The 19,253-nt window shown below is 53.2% G+C and overlaps 1 protein-coding gene across 1 annotated transcript in view; it reads left to right on the top strand.

The window, feature by feature from the left end:
- The window catches only part of ASTN1 (astrotactin 1), a gene marked incomplete at both ends in the record, with an annotated part of 57,254 nt that extends 40,344 nt beyond the window's left edge, over window positions 1–16,910 (top strand). The window contains 10 exons of the mRNA XM_082052825.1: window positions 268–395; window positions 3,333–3,437; window positions 3,622–3,810; window positions 8,028–8,296; window positions 8,945–9,078; window positions 9,773–9,924; window positions 10,509–10,644; window positions 10,765–10,865; window positions 11,558–11,741; window positions 16,676–16,910. Of these exons, the coding sequence (XP_081908951.1) occupies window positions 268–395; window positions 3,333–3,437; window positions 3,622–3,810; window positions 8,028–8,296; window positions 8,945–9,078; window positions 9,773–9,924; window positions 10,509–10,644; window positions 10,765–10,865; window positions 11,558–11,741; window positions 16,676–16,910 (1,633 nt within the window). The remainder of the gene's footprint in view (window positions 1–267; window positions 396–3,332; window positions 3,438–3,621; window positions 3,811–8,027; window positions 8,297–8,944; window positions 9,079–9,772; window positions 9,925–10,508; window positions 10,645–10,764; window positions 10,866–11,557; window positions 11,742–16,675) is intronic.
- Between the last annotated feature and the right edge of the window lie 2,343 nt (window positions 16,911–19,253).

Below are 19,253 nucleotides of genomic sequence, written 5' to 3'. Positions count from 1 at the left end.
CATCTCCAAGAGAAGGCATGGGAAGCAGAGTGGGGCTGACTTTAGTAGATTGCCTGATCCATGCACATCTGGCCAGGCTTTGCAGGAGATGAAGGGGCTTATGGGGATGGCACTTTTCCATCAGGAGTAGACATCTTTGTCACCTATGCCCAAAGGAAATGCTTGGTGCAGGGTGGTGTTTTGGGGTGGCTTATGGGCTGATGGGGATGATCCCAGACAGTACCCTGGTCCTCCAGCCCTTCCCTCCTCTCTGCAATTCACTTCCAGGCAGAACAACTTTGCACGGGGCCTGGAGCAGCAGCTGCCAGATGGGCTGGTGGTGGCCACGGTGCCCCTGGAGAACCAGTGCCAAGAGGAGCTCTCCGACCCCACACCTGACCCCGAGTTCCTCACAGGTGAGTGAGTCCAGCTGGACCCACACCTCTCCCAGTGAGGCAGCTACCGGTGTGCCCGGCTTTGGCACCCAACCCTCCTGGGAGACATATCTATCCCGGGATATATCTTGTCTGGCTTTAGCATCCCACCATGCCATAAGAGGAAGGCTTTAAAAATGGAGAGGGAGAGGCTGTAAATTAATTGCATGGTGTAAAAGCTCAAGTGTCCATTGGATATTTGGGGTATTTGCAAAAATATATATTTTTTTTTATTCAATGCAAAAAAGTTTCCTAAACACATTTCATTTGATTTCTAAATACCTTTCATTTGATTTCCAAATCAGAAAACCTTTGCCAGCCTAATGAAGCATTCAAAACCTGCCGTGACCAAAATGAAACATTTCATTTTGTCCTGCCAGAGCGGTGTGGGCCATGAGTGACAGGGTTATTGTAGATTCCTAGTCAACCTTCCAGGATTTACCTTTCTTCCACCAAGTTGCCAGTACCGCTAGAAAGCCTTTGTTTCCTCGGTGCTTTTTGCTGTTGGCCAAAACAGCCAAGGACACTGGGCAGCTGCTAAATGAAGGGTGTGGACAGAATCATAGAATCATTTTGGTTGGAAAAGACCCTCAAGATCATTAATCCAACCGTTAACCCTACTCTGGCACTAAACCATGTCCCTAAGAACCTCATCTATGCTCATAAGATGGATAGTAAGGTGTTTTGGAAGGTGTCTGCAGAGTGGTCTCCTATGGGACCTTGTGCATTTGGCAGAGCTCCCCGGAGGGCTTTGGGGAGCACCCATGGGCTGCACCCAGGGTCTGATGGGTCTGACACTGCCACTGCGGCCCCAGAATCACAGCAGGGTTGATGGGACTGGGAATCTGCTGGTAATTATACCGGGGAGGCAGAAGCTGGTAAATTATCCTGTTCATTTCCCACTGCTCTGCTGGCTCTTTGTGGCTGATTAAGGCAAAAGAAAAAGAAAAAAAAGGAAAAGAAGTCAAATCTTCTTTGCTTGTCAGTAAGCAGATCTGGCTCTTGCTTGAAAACACAAGAGGCAGAGCTGCTGAGTAAGGCAGGGCTGGTTTTGCATAAACACTTTGCAGAGAAGAGCCAGGCTTTGAAGCTGCTGGTAGCAGCCAGCACCGAAGGGAGAGGCCTGGAAGGCAAAGGATCTTCTCCTCCTGATCCTCCGCCTTCACGCCTTGTTACGGAGCAGGGGATGCCCTTTGTTATCCTCCTGAGCTCCTGCTGCGAGGCTGTTGAGCAGCATTTTGCTGTTCTGCTGCCGAGCAGAGCTGTGCTGGCTGTGCAGGAGGAGGTGGCCGTGTCCCGGCATCCTGCTGTGACACACCACGGGATGCTCTGCTCCCCGAAATCAGAGCCGTGAGCACTCTTCAGTTGACTGCTTGGGGCTTTGTCCAGGCTTGGTGGCCTCTCTGTCCCTCTGCTTGTGGAGGTTAGGACCCAAGGGAATGGCAGGAAGATATGCCGGGGGAGGTTCAGGTTGGACATCAGGAAAAGGTTCTTCATCCAGAGGGTGCTGGAGCACTGGAACAGGCTCCCCAGGGAGGTGTCACAGCCCCAAGCCTGACAGTGTTCAAGAAGAGACTGGACAACATCCTCAGACACACGATGTGAACTGTGGGGTTGTCATAGGCAGGGACAGGAGATGGACTCAATGATCCTTGTTGGTCCCTTCCAGTTCAGGACATTCTATGATTATAAGCTGAGCTACTGCATGCCTTGGCTCATGCCTTGGGCAGGACAACTGGCTGCCCGGCCCTGGTGTCTCATGAATTTCTGGCTCCCACAAAGCAGTGTTAAATGAATGGAGAACAGGATGTCTTTGCCTGAACAAGGAGACACCCCAGGTCCTGCTCAGCTCCAACATTGCTGTCACATTCTGTGGGAGTGGGAGCACCAACATGCCCCTTACATGTGTGTGCCTCTTGGCTCCATCCTGGCCAAAGGGGACCCCAGGGCCACTCAGTTGGCTGCACCCAGGCACACATGGTGTGACAGTGACCGTCCCCAGGCCTGCGAACAACTCATTAAAAAGCACAGCTCTCATTTGTGAAATAATTAGCACACCTGGGCATGTCTTGGGAAGGAAGCAGGAGGTGATGCAGGAGGAGGCTCTTTATCTGCTGATGCAGAGTCCCAGATGACAGGATGAAACAACTCCATATGTTTTCCTACAAAGCCATGATTTTAATTGCTGGGGAGCAGCTGACCATCAGCTCCGAATGCCTCACTGCCTCCCTGGAGGACATGGTGTGTGCACAGGCCTTTCCCCAGCTTCTTCCCACCCCTCTGGCTGCGTTGCCCCAGGCACGGCATGAGCGGTGGCAGCCATCCCCATGGTGAGGCATTCCCAGGCAGTGGCACTGATCGTAGAATCATAGAGTTGTTTGGGTTGGAAGGGACCTTCAAAGCCCATCCAGTGCCACCCCTGCCATGAGCAGGGACATCTTCACCAGCTCAGGTTGCTCAGAGCCCTGTCCAGCCTGGCCTGGGATGTCTCCAGGGATGGTTCATCCACCACCTCTCTGGCAACCTGGGCCAGGCTCTCACCACTCACAGGGGCAACAATTTCTTCCTCATGTCTGTCCTGAATCTCCTCTCCTTTAGTTTAAAATCATCACCCCTTGTCCTGTCACAACAGACCCTACTCAAAAGTCTGTCCCCATCTTTCTTATTGAGCCCTTTTAAGTATGGAAAGGCCACAATAAGGTCTCCCTGGAGCCTTCTCTTCTCCAGCTGAACACCCCAACTCTCTCAGCCTGTCCTCGCAGCAGAGATGTTCCAGCCTCGGATCATTTCTGTGGCTCCTCTGGCTCCTCTCCAACAGGTCCATGTCTGTCCTGTGCTGAGGACCCCAGAGCTGGACACAACACAACAGGTGGGGTCTCACCAGAGCAAAGGAGATCCCCCATGTCCTTTCTCCAACAGGGATGGTGAACTTCAGCGAGGTTTCTGGGTACCCAATCCTGCAGCACTGGAAGGTGCAGTCCGTCATGTACCACGTCCGGCTCAACCAGTTGACCATCTCCCAGTGTAAGCATGTGGGGCTGGGAGCAGGGAGGGAAGAGGGCCCAGGGGTGGTGGGCAAGAGGACACACAGCCTTCTTCTGGCAGGTGATGGGCTCAGAGGTTGATTGCCCATCATGAGTGTGTTGGAGGGGTGGCAAGAGCTTGGGGTCTCCTGGGACTTGATCATCTTCTTCTGTCTCCTCCCCAGCCTTCAGCAACGCGCTCCATTCTCTGGACGGGGCCACCTCCCGTGGAGATTTCGTGGCACTGCTGGACCAGTTTGGCAACCACTACATCCAAGAGGCAGTGTATGGCTTTGAGGAGTCCTGTTCTATCTGGTATCCCAACAGGCAGGTCCAGCGGCAGCTCTGGCTGGAATATGAGGACATCAGCAAAGGTAGTAGCCCCACTCCTCCTCAGGAGGGGTCCCCAAGGCCACCCTACGGGAGTGGGAAGCTGGGTTTGCTTTTGGCAGAGCAGGGAAGGTGCTCAGGCTACATCAGGGCTGCATCCCACCTTACCCTCCTATTTACACCCCACGCTAATGCCCCTTGAAGCTGGCTGAAGGGCTCCTGTGGACTGCAGCAGGCGTTAGTCCAGACCAGAAAAGAACATAAATACTCACATCCCCAGGGAGATGAAAGATGAATGCACTAATCCCACCAAGCCATCCTGCCTGATTCTGAACTGCTATTTGTCTTTAATCCTGTTCCTTCCTTCCTTTTGTCTTCACCATATCTTCTCTCTTCCACTTGCATCCCGCGGCCAGACTTTTCTCCCTCTAATGTATTTTCTTCTCTGGCGCTGTCAGTGCTGTTCTTTCAGTGTCTGAAGCCCAGTTATGGACTGGGAGGTTCAGCACAGCGCAGAAGGCATCTGGCACTGCTGCATTCTCTCTGGAGCCACGAGGTGCAACGGCTGCCCCATGGAAGGGGTTTTGCAGGGGTGTGATGGCTGGATTAGACACAAGATTTCCAAAAGCAGAGGTAGCCCAACTCTTGCCTGCTGCTGGCTATCACCAATTTTTTTTACCATGAGGGTGGTTAGAGCCTGTCCCAGGTTGCCCAGAAAGGTGGTGGATGCCCCATCCCTGGAGACATCCCAGGCCAGGTTGGACAGGGCTCTGAGCAACCTGAGCTGGTGAAGATGTCCCTGCTCATGGCAGAGGTGCGACTGGGTGAGCTTTGAAGGTTCCTTCCAACAGAAACCGTTCTATGATTCTGTGATTACCAGGACCATGACATCTCTTCCTGTGCTGCCTTTGCAAAGCTGCCTGCAGGCGTTTTGCTGCTTGCTCTGGGGATGTTGGGTTGCATTACCCAGGCTTGGACAGCAACCAAGAGCTCCCAAACCCGGGCACAGAGGATGCTGAGTGGAGCTGCTGCTTTTTAGGTGATCTTGGTTTGCTGTGCCTGGCCCAGGAGCTCCCATGCCAGGCAGCGTGAGCTTGAAGCTCACCAGCACCATGACCACTGCATTCTTTCTGTCATGAAGCTTCATTATTCTCAGCATTGAGCAGCCTACGGTGCTGCTCTTACTGTGCCCCGGCCGTAGAGACATTTGTTTTCTCTCCAAGGCTCTTGTGTGGGAAAGGCTTCTTCCTGAGGCTGGATCCTACAGGCTCAGACCTCCTGGAGCCTGGACTTCTTCCCCAGCCCACCTGCGGGAGCACAGACCCATTGCTATTTTGCTGTATCCAGATGTAGCATCTTTTGATTGCAAGTACTTTTTTTTTTCTTTTCTCCTGCCATTTCCTCCTCTTTGATTTTCCTGCTCGGAGCCTTTTCAGGTCTGGCTGTCTCTTTCCACCCACAATATCACATTTGGTTTTCACTCTGGCACCTGCCACTTTTTCTCTTCTGCTTTTTGTTTGCAAACGTCAGGAGCTGGATATTGATTGAGAAATTGCAAGAGACAATTCATTCCCTGGTTCCTCCACTTTCCTTCGGCGCCTGCTAAGCTGCGATTCACAGCCAGCCTGAAGCGATCCATTGCCAGCTTGCTGGGGGAGCGGAGCAATGCTCTTGTACCCCAGGTTTTAGTTAACAGCCTTGTTTTCTTCGCAGGAGTCTTGAGGATAAGCTAGTGCTGGCCCATTTCTCAGCAAATCCTTGCAATAGGAAGGGTTTGACAGCAACTGAACATGAGCCAGCATGTTCCCAGGTGCCCAAAAAGGCCACCAGCATCCTGGCTTGTACCAGCACTGGTGTGACCAGCAGGCCCAGGGCACTGGGGAGGCCAAACCTCGAATCCTGGGGTCAGTTTCGGGCCCCTCACACCAAGAAAGCCCTTGAGGTGCTGGAGTGAGTTGAGAGAAGAGAACGGAATTGGGGAAGGGGCTGGAGCACAAGTGTGATGGGAGCGGCTGAGGGACCTGGGGGGTTCAGCTGGAGAACAGGAGCTGAGGGGAGACCTTCTGATCTCTGAACTGCCTGAAAGGAGCTTGGAGCCAGGGCAGGGGTCAGTCTCCTTAGTACCAAGCAATAGGACGAGAGGAAATGGCCCCAAGTTGCACCAGGGGAGGTTGAGGTTGGACACTGGGAACAAATTCTTCCTGGAAAGGGCTGTCGGGCATTGGAACAGGCTGCCCAGGGTAGTGGTGAAGTCACCATCCCCGGAGGCATTTAACAGATGTGTAGGTGAGGTTCTTAGGAACACGGTTTAGTGTCGGTGTTGGATTAATGGTTGGACTAGATGATCTTGAGGGTCTCTTCCAACCAACATGATTCTGTGCTTCTATGAAGATTTTCCTATTGAGCCAGGGACATACTCCATACTGAGCCACCACCAGCAAAGCCCCAGTGGCGAGGCTTTGCCTGGGCATCCTTTGGCTTCCTCCAGCCCCACCAACCACCATCAATGGTCCCTCTGTGTCCTTCTTTCTTCTATGCAGAGCCATCCTTTGGCAGGGATTTTGGGTGCAAAGCACTATTCCCCAGTGTGGTGGGGTAATACCAGCAAGGGCACAGCACAGTTGGGCAAATCCTCCCTTCTTAACCACTGTACCAGGACTTTTCCCCTTGTGCCAAAATATTTCCTGCTGATGGGACGCTGGAGAAAAGCCCACCACATGCAGGGTCTGACTCGCTGCCCTGTGCAGTGGGGACATGGTGGCATCCAGTATCAGGCATCTTTGCGTGAAGCTGGGAAACGTGTAGACTGTGGCGATGCTTTGCAGCTGCAAATCTTTTTTTTTTCCAAGCCTGTTGGGTTGCCTGAGGGTTGGCAGGGTAGGACCTGCAGGTATTCCCACATTTGCACAGGGCATGGGGTGAACGAGCCTTTATCCTCATCGCAGTCTGGCTGGGGGTCTGCAGTCCTGACCAATGTATCTGCCTCCATCTCACCAATTTCTTTTGCTGCCTGTTGGAGCTTTGCAAGCTGAGGCTTACAGAGACCCTATTTCCTTGCCCAGCTGCAACTTTGTCCACAACCATCATGCACCGTGACGGTGTGAAGAGACAGGAGGACCCAGCCTTGAGCCAGCTCCCAGAAGGAAACTGTGTGGCGACTGAGGGGTGGAGGGGCTGGAGAGGGGTTTGGTGGCTTTGTAGCCATCTCAGGAGCTTTCTGGGTATCGTGAGTCACTTGCAAATCTTCCCTGCTCATCCTGAGCTCTTTGGTGCTGCTGGCTGCAAACCTTTCAGGGAGCGATACTGAGTCAGCATCGTTGCTGTGCTCCCTGCTCCAACACCAGTCCTCTCTGGTCTCCAGTCTACTCTGTCACATCAGCTTTGATGGGGGTCCTGTTGGGCCAGAAGAGCTTTTGCAGAGGAGTAGTTTGACCGGGGGCTTTGCTGAGGTGTCAGTGTTGGGTGAAGGTGCCCAGACAGGTCCTTCACAGGCCTCTAGCCACCCAACAGAGGCTCCATCTCATGAGGACCTATGGCAAGGATCATCTGTCCCAGTGCCAGGTGAAGGGCTGGGGACACTGAGGCACAGGCAGACACAAGGTAATGGTAGAAGCCAGGCTGGAGTTTTCAGTCCTGATCCCTCCTCTGAAGACCAGTGAGCATTTAATCCCTACAGAACAAACGGGGAGCTCTTAAGGACACAGGGGTGTCTCTGGGCAGCACTGCCTCTCTCCTGGGTGGAAGGCAGGGCTCTGGGCAATGACACCATATAAAGTAGATCAGGGTGCATGAAGAAAACATCCTCTTGAGCAGCTGACAAAATAGATGTTTCTCAGAACATACGGGTGCAAATTTAGCAGTGATTTTCACATTAAGGAGAAAAGCAGAGCCAACATATCAACTGGAAACCCCAAAGTCAAGCCACTCAGCAACAGCGGTGTCAGGGAATCCACGGGCCCACCATAGTCCCACACAGTGGGATGGCAACAGATCAGAAAAAACCAGAACTAATCATGAGGTGAGAATCATGTTATGCCCCTGTCCAGAGACTACACAAGTATGCAACTTTTGCAGTGACCTATTCTTGTTTTGATCAGGTTAAGTACTTAATTCAGCTGTAGATTTGCCCTGTATTTCAGCAGGGCATGGAACAGAGAAACAGACAAACCCCTGCAAGAAGCTTAAAGCTTGTTACATATTGAGCCACATCCCCTTAGCAATGGTTCATACCCCACCCTGATGTCCCTCTTTTCTTCCCCAGGTAACTCCCCCTCGGATGAGTCAGAGGAGCGGGAGCGGGACCCCAAGGTGCTGACCTTCCCCGAGTATATCGCCAGTCTCTCCGAGTCGGGCACCAAGCGCATGGCGGCCGGCGTGCGGATGGAGTGCCAGAGCCGCGGGCGCTGTCCTTCCTCCTGCCCCCTCTGCCACGTCACCTCCAGTCACGACGTGCCGGCCGAGCCCATCCTGTTGGAGGTCACCAAAGCTGCCCCCATCTACGAGCTGGTCACCAACAACCAGACCCAGCGGGTGAGGAGCTGCTGGTGGGGACTGGTGGGGTGGGCATGGGGGACAGCAGGACAGCATCAGGGTGAGCTTTGCAGGAAGCTTGACCCAGTATCTGGGGCTGCATCCAAAGGAGCGTGGCCAGCAGGTCAAGGGAGGCAATTCTGCCCCTCTGCTCTGATTAGACTCCCCTGGGTCCAGCTCTAGGGTCCTCTGCACAGGACAGACATCGACCTGCTTTTTAGCAGGGCCGGTTGTGATAGGACAAGGGGTGATGGGTTTAAACTAAAGGAGGGGAGATTCAGGCCAGATATGAGGCAGAAAATTTTGACACTGAGGGTGGTGAGAGCCTGGCCCAGGTTGCCCAGAGAGGTGGTGGATGAACCATCCCTGGAGACATCCCAGGCCAGGCTGGAAGGGGCTCTGAGCAACCTGATCTGGGTGAATATGTCCCTGCTTATGGCAGGGGTGGCACTGGATGAGCTTTGAAGATCCATTCCAACCCAAACTATTCTATAACTCTGCCATGGCAGCCCTTGTCCATTAGCTGGCCTTGCTCTCCAGGGTGAATGAACCATGCTGTACTCACCAGGGATGGATGAGGGCCAACTCAAGTGACAGCAGGATGGGAGCTCATCTTCCTTGTGCCCACCCCCTTCTCCTCTCTCGCAGCTCTTGCAGGAGGCCACCATGAGCTCGCTGTGGTGCTCAGGCAGCGGGGACGTCATCGAGGACTGGTGCCGCTGCGACTCAAGTGCCTTCGGGGCTGACGGGCTGCCCACCTGTGCACCTCTCCCCCACCCCATGTAGGTCCCCATGCATGCCCAACCTGGCCTCGTGGTGTGATGGGGCCTGGGAAGGGGTGGTGATCACCAAGGGCATGGTGGCGGGAGGTGGTAGGGCCGGGATGCCTTTGTGACGCAGGTTTGCAAGTGGATGGGGGACCTGTAAATCAGTTAAAGGGTGTGGAGATGCTGCGTCTTTCCTAAATTCAGCTGAGGACTGGGGAGCAATTGTTGGACCCATCCTGGTAGAGCAGCCCCAGGGAAGGAGCCCTTTGGACCAGCATGCCCAGAGCCTGCAGGGGTGGGAAAGGGGGATTCACTTCTCTCCTGAGCTTGCTCCCTGCCATGGGTTAATGGCTTTGAAGTCCTTTTGTTGTGAGAGAGTAATGCAAAAACAGTCCCTGCTTTGCAGAAACCAGCTAATTTCTGGGGCAGTTGTATGTGGTCTGCACAGCAAAGCAAGTGGCACTAGCAGCCATGGGCAGGACATGCTCATGATGCCTTCTGCACCAGCCATGGGGACTGGTTGGAGAGGTTGTCCTCAGCATCTCTCCCACGCTGTGTGCCTCAGCCTGGCAGTTTTGCTACCTTTTTATGGCCCAGAGGAGCAGCAAGGTGGTAATGGACATGGGTGAGGGTGAACTTGGGTGGGCAGTGGGGGTGGCAGGTGGACCTTGCCTTCCTGAGGTGCTGACCGGCCGGCGTTGTCCCCCAGCCTGCGGCTCTCCACCGTTCATGAGCCCAGCAGCACGCTGGTGGTGCTGGAGTGGGGGCACTCAGAACCCCCCATTGGAGTGCAGATCGTCGACTACCTCCTCCGGCAAGAGAAAGTCACCGACAGGATGGACCACTCCAAGGTGGAGACTGGTGAGTGGGGACTCCACTGGCCCTCTCTGAGGAGGGTGGGATGGAGATATTGGAGGACAGCCTCTGTCTTCTGCTTTGCAAGGGGATGCTGTGACGTATCCAGCAGAAGAGAAGCAGCCCCACCATGCTGCAGAAGTGGCAGCTCCACGCTGTAGTGATGAGCCTTGCTGGAAAAGCAGTGGGGCCATCTCTGCGCCAACTTCGTGCATGAGTTAGAATCACAAAATCATAGGATAGTTTGGGTGGGACGTGACCTTCGAAGCCCATCCAGTGACACCCCTGCCATGAGCAGGGACATCTTCACCAGCTCAGGTTGCTCAGAGCCCCATCCAGCCTGGCCTGGGATGTCTCCAGGGATGGGGCATCTACCACCTCTCTGGGCAACCTGGGACATGGTCTCACCACCCTCAGTGTAAAAAAATTTCTTCCTCATATCTGGCCTAAATCTCCTCTCCTTCAGTGTCTTGTCTTGGTCCCCTTCAGCCCCAGGCAGATGTGGCAGTGGGCACAGCCCTCAGCAGCTCTCCACAGCCCCGGGGACACCTGTGTCATCACTGGTGGCATGTTCTCCCCTCTCTCCCTAGAGACGGTGCTGAGCTTTGTGGATGACATCATCTCTGGAGCCAAGTCACCCTGTGCCATGCCAGCCCAAGTGCCCGACAGACTCTCCTCCACCATCTCCCTCATTGTTCGCTGCCTGGAGCCCGACACCACCTACATGTGAGTCACCTTCCCTGTGCTGTCCCTGCAGCAGCACCGTCACCCTGAGCCTGGTGCTCCTGCCTGTGTTTGCATGGGGGCTCGGGAGTGCAGAGCATCACCTCTTTCCTTCTCAACCAGGTTCACGCTGTGGGGAGTTGATAACACAGGAAGACGCTCCAGGTCCAGTGATGTGACAGTCAAGACCCCCTGTCCCGTGGTAGATGATGTGAAAGCTCAAGGTGAGATAGAGGGAGCTGCTGGACTGTGTTGCTTGGGACCAGCAACAGAGAGTTCTCCCTTCCAGCATGTCCTGGCTGTGAGGTCTTCTTCAACCTTGGTGGCCCAGGTGCTGCCATGTGGTGTGGAGGGTGGCAGGAGGCATGCATCCTCTCCTCAAACAAGCACAGAGGCACTCTGTGCTGGTGGGAGGATGGGGGAAGGGGCAAGCACTCAGGACATACTGAAAGAGCCAAGAAGACCTGCCTGTCCTGCTCAGAAGGCAACTGGTAGCTTTGAATCATAGGATGATTTGGGTTGGAAGAGACCTTCAAAGCTCATCTAGTCCAACCCCTGCCATGTGCAGGGACATCTTCACCCAGATCAGGTTGCTCAGAGCCCCATCCAGCCTGGCTGTGCCCAAGAAACCCCAGCTGTGTGCCTTCTCCTAAATAAATGATATTTCTCTAACAGTACCTGATGACACCACCTGTTTCTTTTCCTAATTGGACCAAACTATAAGAATCTAACCTGGACTGAGTCTGGGGAATGCTATCTACTCCATCGGGACCTTGTCTTGATATCAAATAAATCATAACTCAGGGGACAAATCTCGGCTCCAGTCTCGGATTTCCTAGAGCTGGGCTTTAGCCTGCTGGGCTTTGTTCATGTTTTTCCTTGCACCCCACTGAATACCCCCTGTTCTTCTGCCCAGAAATAGCAGACAAGATCTACAACCTCTTCAATGGCTACACCAGTGGCAAGGAGCAGCAAACAGCCTACAACACTCTGCTGGACCTGGGTTCCCCCAGCCTGCACCGAGTCCTTTACCACTACAACCAGCACTATGAGAGCTTTGGGGAGTTCACCTGGCGCTGTGAAGATGAGCTTGGACCCAGGTAGGCTCAGGAGCTGGGTTGGCTAGGCAGGCCTACCCACCAACAGACTTAACCCTTGCAGATGTTGATCACAAGGCAGGCGGCTCTCTGGCAAATCTCATGAATTTGTTTGATGATAGAGCTTAGAGTCTCACAGTGGGGTTCCTGTTTTGCTGGATGCTGTGCATATGTTTGAGGTCCAGCCTTGAAGAGGACCATTAATGTAGGAGGAGGTAGACCATTGTCAATCCATCATCCTTGTCCATCCCACCAGTCCTATACAGTCTCTGGAGTTTTGCCTAGTCTGTTCATGCTATGCAAGCTGGGAAGGGGATGAGATTCTCTTTTTCCCTCAGTAGCTGCTCCCACAGGCAAAAGGGCAGGAGATCTTGGAAAAATAACATTTGAGAAATGGAGGTTGTTTCCAATGAGGAGAGGGAGTGTGTCCAGAGTGTACTGCTAGAGAAGGGCCCTGGGCATTCATGACAGGAAGAAGGTGCAAGGATGTGGTCGCACCCTCAAGCCCGCTAGAGAAGGTGACACAGAAGAGCTTGCTTATGGAAGCTGCTGGATGAAGCGGGTACAAACACACATACACTTGCTGGGCCATGCCGAGGTCAGACTTGGCTTTCCTCCTTTCCTTGGGTTTTGGCTTGAGTTGAATGCATCTCTCTGTGTTGAACTCACCGTCACTTGCGGTCTAAAGCGGGCAGTGGATTGACCTTGGGCCTAAATTGTCCAGGTTCCCTCCCTGTTGATCCATGTCTGTGGTCGTGCAGGGTGATCTCAGGTGCCCATGCAGAGCTGAGCTGCCATGGCAGGTGTTGGAAAAGGTTACCCTCAGCTCTTCCTCTAAAAATAGTCCCCTCATGCTTGAGTGAGCACCATGTCCTCTCCTTCAGCTCCTCCAGGTCACTGCAGCCCCTCCAGCTGCCTGGGGACAGGGCACCTCTTGCCCAACCAGATGTCCCCTTCTCCCTGTGCCCTTCGACGTCTGCTTTCGTCTGCATGGTTTCCCAGTAACGTGGATGTTTCCAGTCAGTTTAGCAAGCTGGGCTGGGCAATTGTGTGGGCTGCAGTGGTGTTTCATAGCGTCTGGCCTCCAAAGAACTGGAGTCTTGAGTCCATCTGGAAATGAGGATTACTTCAAATGTACGTCAGCAACAGCTCCTGTCTGTGAAATGCCTTAGCCCCTGTCCCACACCTCCTCTTGCTGGTCTCACCACTAGCTGTCTTCCAGCCCTGCTTCTCCAGGTAATCACTTGTGGATCTCTAGCAGAGGGTTGGAGATCCTCCACATACCTTCTCTGTCCTCTAAAGCTCTGCTAGGTGGTAGGAAAGACTCAGCAAATAGCTGGTGGCTGTTTTGTACTTAGTGTCCTAGGCACGTCTCCTCGATCAGCTTTGGTGGGAAGCTCCTAAGAGATCCTTCGCTCCCTGGGCCAAAGCTGGGGTCTCCCTTCTTTTCCTTTTTCCCATTCATGTTCTAAGAAAAGTGAGCTCTTTGAGGCACAGCAACATCCCAGTGCATGGAGTCTTCTTAAGTCTGAGACTCCCACCAGCTCCTCTGCCCAGAGTTGCTTCATTCCCATGACACCACGTGGGATCAGCAGGCTTGGACTGAAGTCTCACCTTGGTCTCGAGCCCAGCTGTGGTGATGCTGCTCTGTCTCCATTTCCAGATGTGAAACCCAGCCCCAGTTTGCACAGACCGTCTGGCATTTGTTGCGTGAGGACTACGTAAAATGCCCTGCGTGACAGACTGGAGTTGTCACACAGCCACTGCCACCAGGCTGAGCATTGCCATCGCTGCTTCAGCAAGGAGGCCATGGACCAGCCAGTACATGGGGTGGAAGTTGCCTCCTGGAGCCCCATGAGGCAGAGGCACGTTGCCATGGAACAGCTGTTTGCTGCATGAATCCGTGAGCCAAAGGGTTAATTCCACCCTCTGGAAATGCTGGAGTGCTTAGGGTGGGATGACGCAAGTTGCTGATGAAGTGTTTGCAGCTCACGCTACTTGGAAAAGAGGCATTTAGGCAGCTGCAGTGGGTTCTGGTGATGACAAATCTTGGAAAGCAGACCTCCTGTTTGATCGTCTGTGAAGGCGAAGCATCCAGACTGGTGGTAACAGGACAAATCACTTACAGATGACATTATTTAGCCAGCAGACAGAGTGTTTGTTTGACTGTTGCTGATGCTCCTTTGAAGTCCTGGATGTGGACCCACGCGACTGACGCTACCACGTTCCTCCTCCTTCACGGGCCATGTCACCTTCTGGCTCTGCTCACTTGGGGCAGATGTTGGCTGCTGGACCAGAGGAAGCCAGGGTGCATGGAGATAGCTCATCTGGGGTTATGAAAGTAAGTCACTCCCTCACAGTCCAAAGGGCTGCAGAGAGCCCCCAACTTTGGGAAAAGGCCAAGAAATGGAGAAGGTGGTGAGCTGTTTTCTAGCAAAATAATAAGTGAAAGAAGGATTGAGGCAAAGCCTGGCGTAGTCCTGTCGTGTCTATGGGATTTGGGCCAAAATTTGTGGGATCATATTCAATGTTCCTGTTAGGTAAACTGTGGGAATTGTGACTCCTCACCTAGGTGTCTAGGTCTGGGGACCAAGAGAAGTGAGAGTTCAGCTACCTTCCCATAACTGCAAGACCTGGCCAGTTTGGGTGGTTTTCTCCAGTGTCAGCACTGTGCTAAGCACCTGCACCTCTCCGCTGTGATCTGGGGCTGCCGGTGTCCTGGAGCTGCAGATATGCACAACCTCTTGGTGGCTCCAGACTGACCTCTTGGAGCTGTAGCCACCTGAAGCTGGCTAGCAAGAGGTGAGCTGTGCGTGACCATCTGCACCTTGATGGACCTCTTGAGGGTTTCCTTTCCAGGAAAGCCAGCTTGGCTCTGGCTGGGCCTGGGCTAAGTTCATTCCTCTCCAAGCGGTGCTCTCATGGTGGACCTGGCCTGGAGGAAGGTGTGGAGGGACTGTGGATGTTACTCTGTGGGTGGTACACATACCCTTGAACTATCAAACCAGCCACCACACAGCCGTGTTTTCCATGCACAACCCCTGCTAATCCAAGCAAGAATGTGACAAAGAGGGTTTTTTTTCCCCAGCATCATGATTTGTGTATCCGCTGCCTGCTCCGTGCTGAGTGGATGCTGAATAACCGCTACCAAGGAGATGTATCTTCTCTTCCCTGTCTATACCAGCCCACAAACTGACCTTGAAATTGGTTTAGAATCTTATTCCAGCTCCTGAGACACTTAAACTTTTGTCTGGGTTTCCAGGCACATGCAATAATCACCTGCAAGACACTTCATTTGAATCCATTACCTCCACGTTTGCCAGCTTCCCTGGAGATCACCCAAAGTGCTAGATGAGTTTAAAATGAACATAAAGTATTTTATCTGAACAAACTGTTTTTCTTGATAAAAGCATTAAAAGCACAATTTTAAGACGGAAAAACGTGAAAAGGAGAGAACACAATTGAGGTCATATTTGGCCAGGATCCTCTGCGCTCTGCCAATATCTCATCCACCATGAGGGGTTGGTAATTTCGCACTTTCTCGCTACCAGCACAAGCCCCAGCCAGGCTGGGTTGCCCTGAGAGTGCTGCATGTCTCTCTTCTGCTGCAGATGGGTTCCTCCTGGACCTCCTGTCCCTCTGCCACCCAACCTTGTCTCCTGGCTCCCTTGGCTAGATTACAGCTCTTTACTTCTCCTCCTCAGAGCTTTTTTTGGATCAAACCTATCCTGTATGCCTTAGTGTATTCCTTCTAGTTTGCACACTGTCCTTTGAGACACATTTCCTAACCTGTTACTAAACATTACAAGTCATGTATCAGAATGTCATTCTTGTACTGATATCTTATGATATTGCATCTTACAAGAATCACAATATTTTTCTCCCCTTCAGTGTTCCATGCAGATCCCCATGAGCCAGGCTAATATAGATGACAGGCATGATGCTTTTAGCGTTTGGTTTTGTTTGCTTGGTTTTTCTTTTTAATTTCCTAAATCTCCTTCTCCTTCCGTCCCTCCTTTTGGGCAGTCCTGCTGCCACGCTGGTTTGGGCAGTCACTGCCTACTCCATCCCGTGCTCCCCTCTGCATCCTGCATACATTTTGGAGCACAGCTTTAAGCCGGTCTGTACATAGCTGTGTTCAGCGACATCTCCACATACTGGTCCCCCAAACAGCACATTTCCTCTCCAATCACATCCCACTCAGCCAGGTGACAACCTACCTTTCCCCTGCCATGTCACTGGAGGTGTCCTGCACCAAGCCATGACTGACCAGCACAGTTCCAAGACGTGCAACACATGCACTTCATGGAGAGGGCACACGTGGTGACACTTCCCCAGGCTGGTCACATGTCCTGCCTACACCTTCTAGCATTTCTCCCCACTGCCTGCAGTGCTGTTGGCTCCCACTTTCCCATCCTCTTATATTTGGGGTCCAGTAGCTGCACCAGTGACTGGTGGTCATTGGTGATGCCCATCCCAAAGCATGTTGTGGGTTTCACAGCTACACCTGACTGTCCCCTTGCTAAACCTGGTCTTGTTGTAGGGACGATACAGGGTGGAAAAAGAAGGGGGGACAGGGCAGGAAAGCATAAGGCAAGTTCCAAGATGAGTGCAGCAGGTCCAGCACCACCCTGCTGGTGGGGACACCTCTGAACCAGGACCTGCAGTGCTGCCAGGGGACCAATGTGTCCCACCCCAGCCCCACCATCCATTCTCATCTCAGTGGGGCTGGGCTCTGCTCTTCTACTTTCCACACTGCCAAACTCTTGCATTACCTCCATCCAGGAGCTCCTGTGGCATCCTTAACCGCCTTTGCTTTTCTCTCCTCATACACTTCTCCTGCCATTCCCACCATCCCCTGTGGTGTCTCCATCGCCACCACTATCCCATCACTGTCTGCCCCTCCTGACATCTCCCCCCACCCGCCCTCGCTGCAGGAAAGCCGGCCTCATCCTCTCGCAGCTGGGCGACCTCAGCAGCTGGTGCAACGGCCTCCTGCAAGAGCCCAAGATCAGCCTCCAGCGCTCATCCCTCAAGTACCTGGCCTGCCGCTACAGCGAGATCAAGCCCTATGGGCTCGACTGGTCGGAGCTCAGCCACGACCTCAAGAAGACATGCGAGGAGCAGACGCTGAGCGTCCTTTACAATGACTATGGTGACAAGGACTACTGAGGGTTGGGGTCACCCGCTCTCACACTGGCCTTCTCACGGGCATTTGTGAGGGTTTTATACATGGGCTCATGGGGGGAAAAGGTGTCGCTGATGTTTCTGGAGGCAAAAATTTGGACTGGGAAGCGAAATCGGCTGCTCTGTGCAGGACTGACTCAGTATTAGTATCTTCTTCGACTTGGCCAAAAGCCTTTCTAGTTAGAAGTCTCGTGGGACCCAGTTTTCTTGGTTTTGTTTTATTCGTTTTGCCAAGAGGTTCCTCAGCATTGGTGGAGAGGGCAGGTTGGGAGGACACAACCCTCTCTGCCTGCCCCGTCCCTGCCCCAGCTGTGGGGACCATCCCCAAGGGTGGGGGACGCTGGTTGATGGAGAAACAGAGTGATACAGCCATGAAGGGAGAGGACGTGATGCAGGGTTGTGAAAACAGAGACAGGGCATGCAGAGCAGGTTGAGATTCTAATGGTTATGGCTAAGAAAAAAACAACCACCAGGCAGCCAAGAGGGTTGGGGTTTTTTTTGGAATTGTAAAGTACGAGGTCTGGATGAGACCAGGCCAAGCAATGGTGCCGTTGCAGGGCAGGGCTGGGGCATCTTCAACTGGGGCAAAGAGAGAGGGACATCGGTGACCCCATCTCCTCAGACTGTTCTGTGATGGTCAAAGCCCACGTTTGTTCCAAGATGCAGAGTCCTCCAGAGCAAAGAAAGCTTGGCCCTTGGGGTCCTGTGGCGAGCTGGACATCGTGATCTTTCTTCTTGCGAGATCAAATTCTTAGGAATTCAAAAATCCCTTCCGTTTTTTTAATTATTTTTTTTTCAACCACAATAATAAAGACATTGAAGCAATTTCAAACTACTGCTCAGGAGAGCCACAGCCAAGATGGCAGCACCCAGACAGCACAGCCGCCCTGGAGCCGTGGATGTGCGCGGCGAGGGGCGTGGGGTGCAGTGCACCCCAACATGGTGGTGCAGGATGGTCCCGGAGGTCCCAGTCCCACAGAGGTCTCGGTGGCACGGTGTGATGGGCAGCGATGGGGGTGTCGCTTGCCCATGTTCAGGCTCACATCTGCAGCGCTCACCACTGACTGGTTTTTTTTGTTTGTTTTAATTAGAGGACTGGGGTTGTCCTGGGACACTGTGCTCAGTTCAGAGCAAGCTGTTCTCCAGAACCCTGTTACTGCTGATGGTGTTGGAAGCAGCAAACAGCTTCCTTTTTAGCTTCAGCTTTCAGCCTGGTTTGCAGAGGAGGCATCTCTGGACTTGCCAGCTGTGCACCTTTCATCTGGACAAGCCGAGAGCTCTACAGTGGGATTTTTACGATGCTCCTTCAGAACGAAATTTCCTTTTCATTTTTTTTTTTGTTTTTCAGTCTTGGCAGGAGCAATCTTCAGCCTGTCTGTTGTGATTTTCTGCCTCATTTCTCCTGCTACCTGCCAAGGACATGGCTTGAAGATTCGCGTGGTGCTGAGAGAGAGGTGGCTGTGATCCACAGCCTGTCACAGCTGACCATGCCGCATCACAGTATCTGCTCAACAGCAGCTCAGCATCTTCCTGCAGGACCAGGCAGAGCTTTGCTTTTCCCTTTTTGTGGGCAGACCTATCCTCCAGAGCCTGGACCAGGGAGCTGGTGGGAGCAGCCACCAGAAGTTGGGATTACCTGGGCGTCCCAGTGTCATTTCTGTAAGGAACGTGTCTGGTAGAGGTCTTGAGGCAAACACATGCTCTTTACAAGAAGGAAGTCTGCTGGATCCTTTTGGCTTTTTCTCACATGTTTCTCCTTATATTTTGATGTGCCTGATGCTGCCAAGGGCTTGGGGCTGAGAGCATGACTGGCGCCATCTCCATGTGCAGGTGATCCACACTGAGCCCTCGCTCCTTTTTCTTTCAGCCTCCGGCAATCTTGGCCAAGACACTTTGGTTTATCCTCTTGCTTCTCCTGAGACAACTTTTAACTTCCATCCGGGCAGCCGTCCAGGGATGAGCAGGGGACACCTCCACTTGACGCCTCAGAGAGATGCTTGAACGACGGCTGTGCTGGCCCAGGCACAAGTTGGTTGCTCGCCAAGTCATCCCGCTTACGTGGCCTTTCTACGAAACGCAGACTGTTTTCCTTTGGGGAGCAGACTCTCTTATTGCTCTCCTGGTGCAGGAGCGGGGATGGGAGCGGTGCAGGCTGCCAGCCGCTCACTGCAACGCTGCCAGGAAAACCCTGGATGCCCCACGCATTCACACCTGCCTAAGGTTCCTTCTTCATCCAGTCCCAAGATTTGCACTGGGGCTCTGCACATGTTTCCGTTCTGCTTCAAAGCCCTTGCGTGGTCCCAAAACCCTGCAGCATCATCAGCTTTG

The sequence above is a fragment of the Streptopelia decaocto genome (assembly GCF_964273445.1).
Source record: "Streptopelia decaocto genome assembly, chromosome: 5".
NCBI classification, from domain to species: Eukaryota; Metazoa; Chordata; class Aves; order Columbiformes; family Columbidae; genus Streptopelia; species Streptopelia decaocto.
This window is presented reverse-complemented; position numbering and strand designations above follow the sequence as displayed.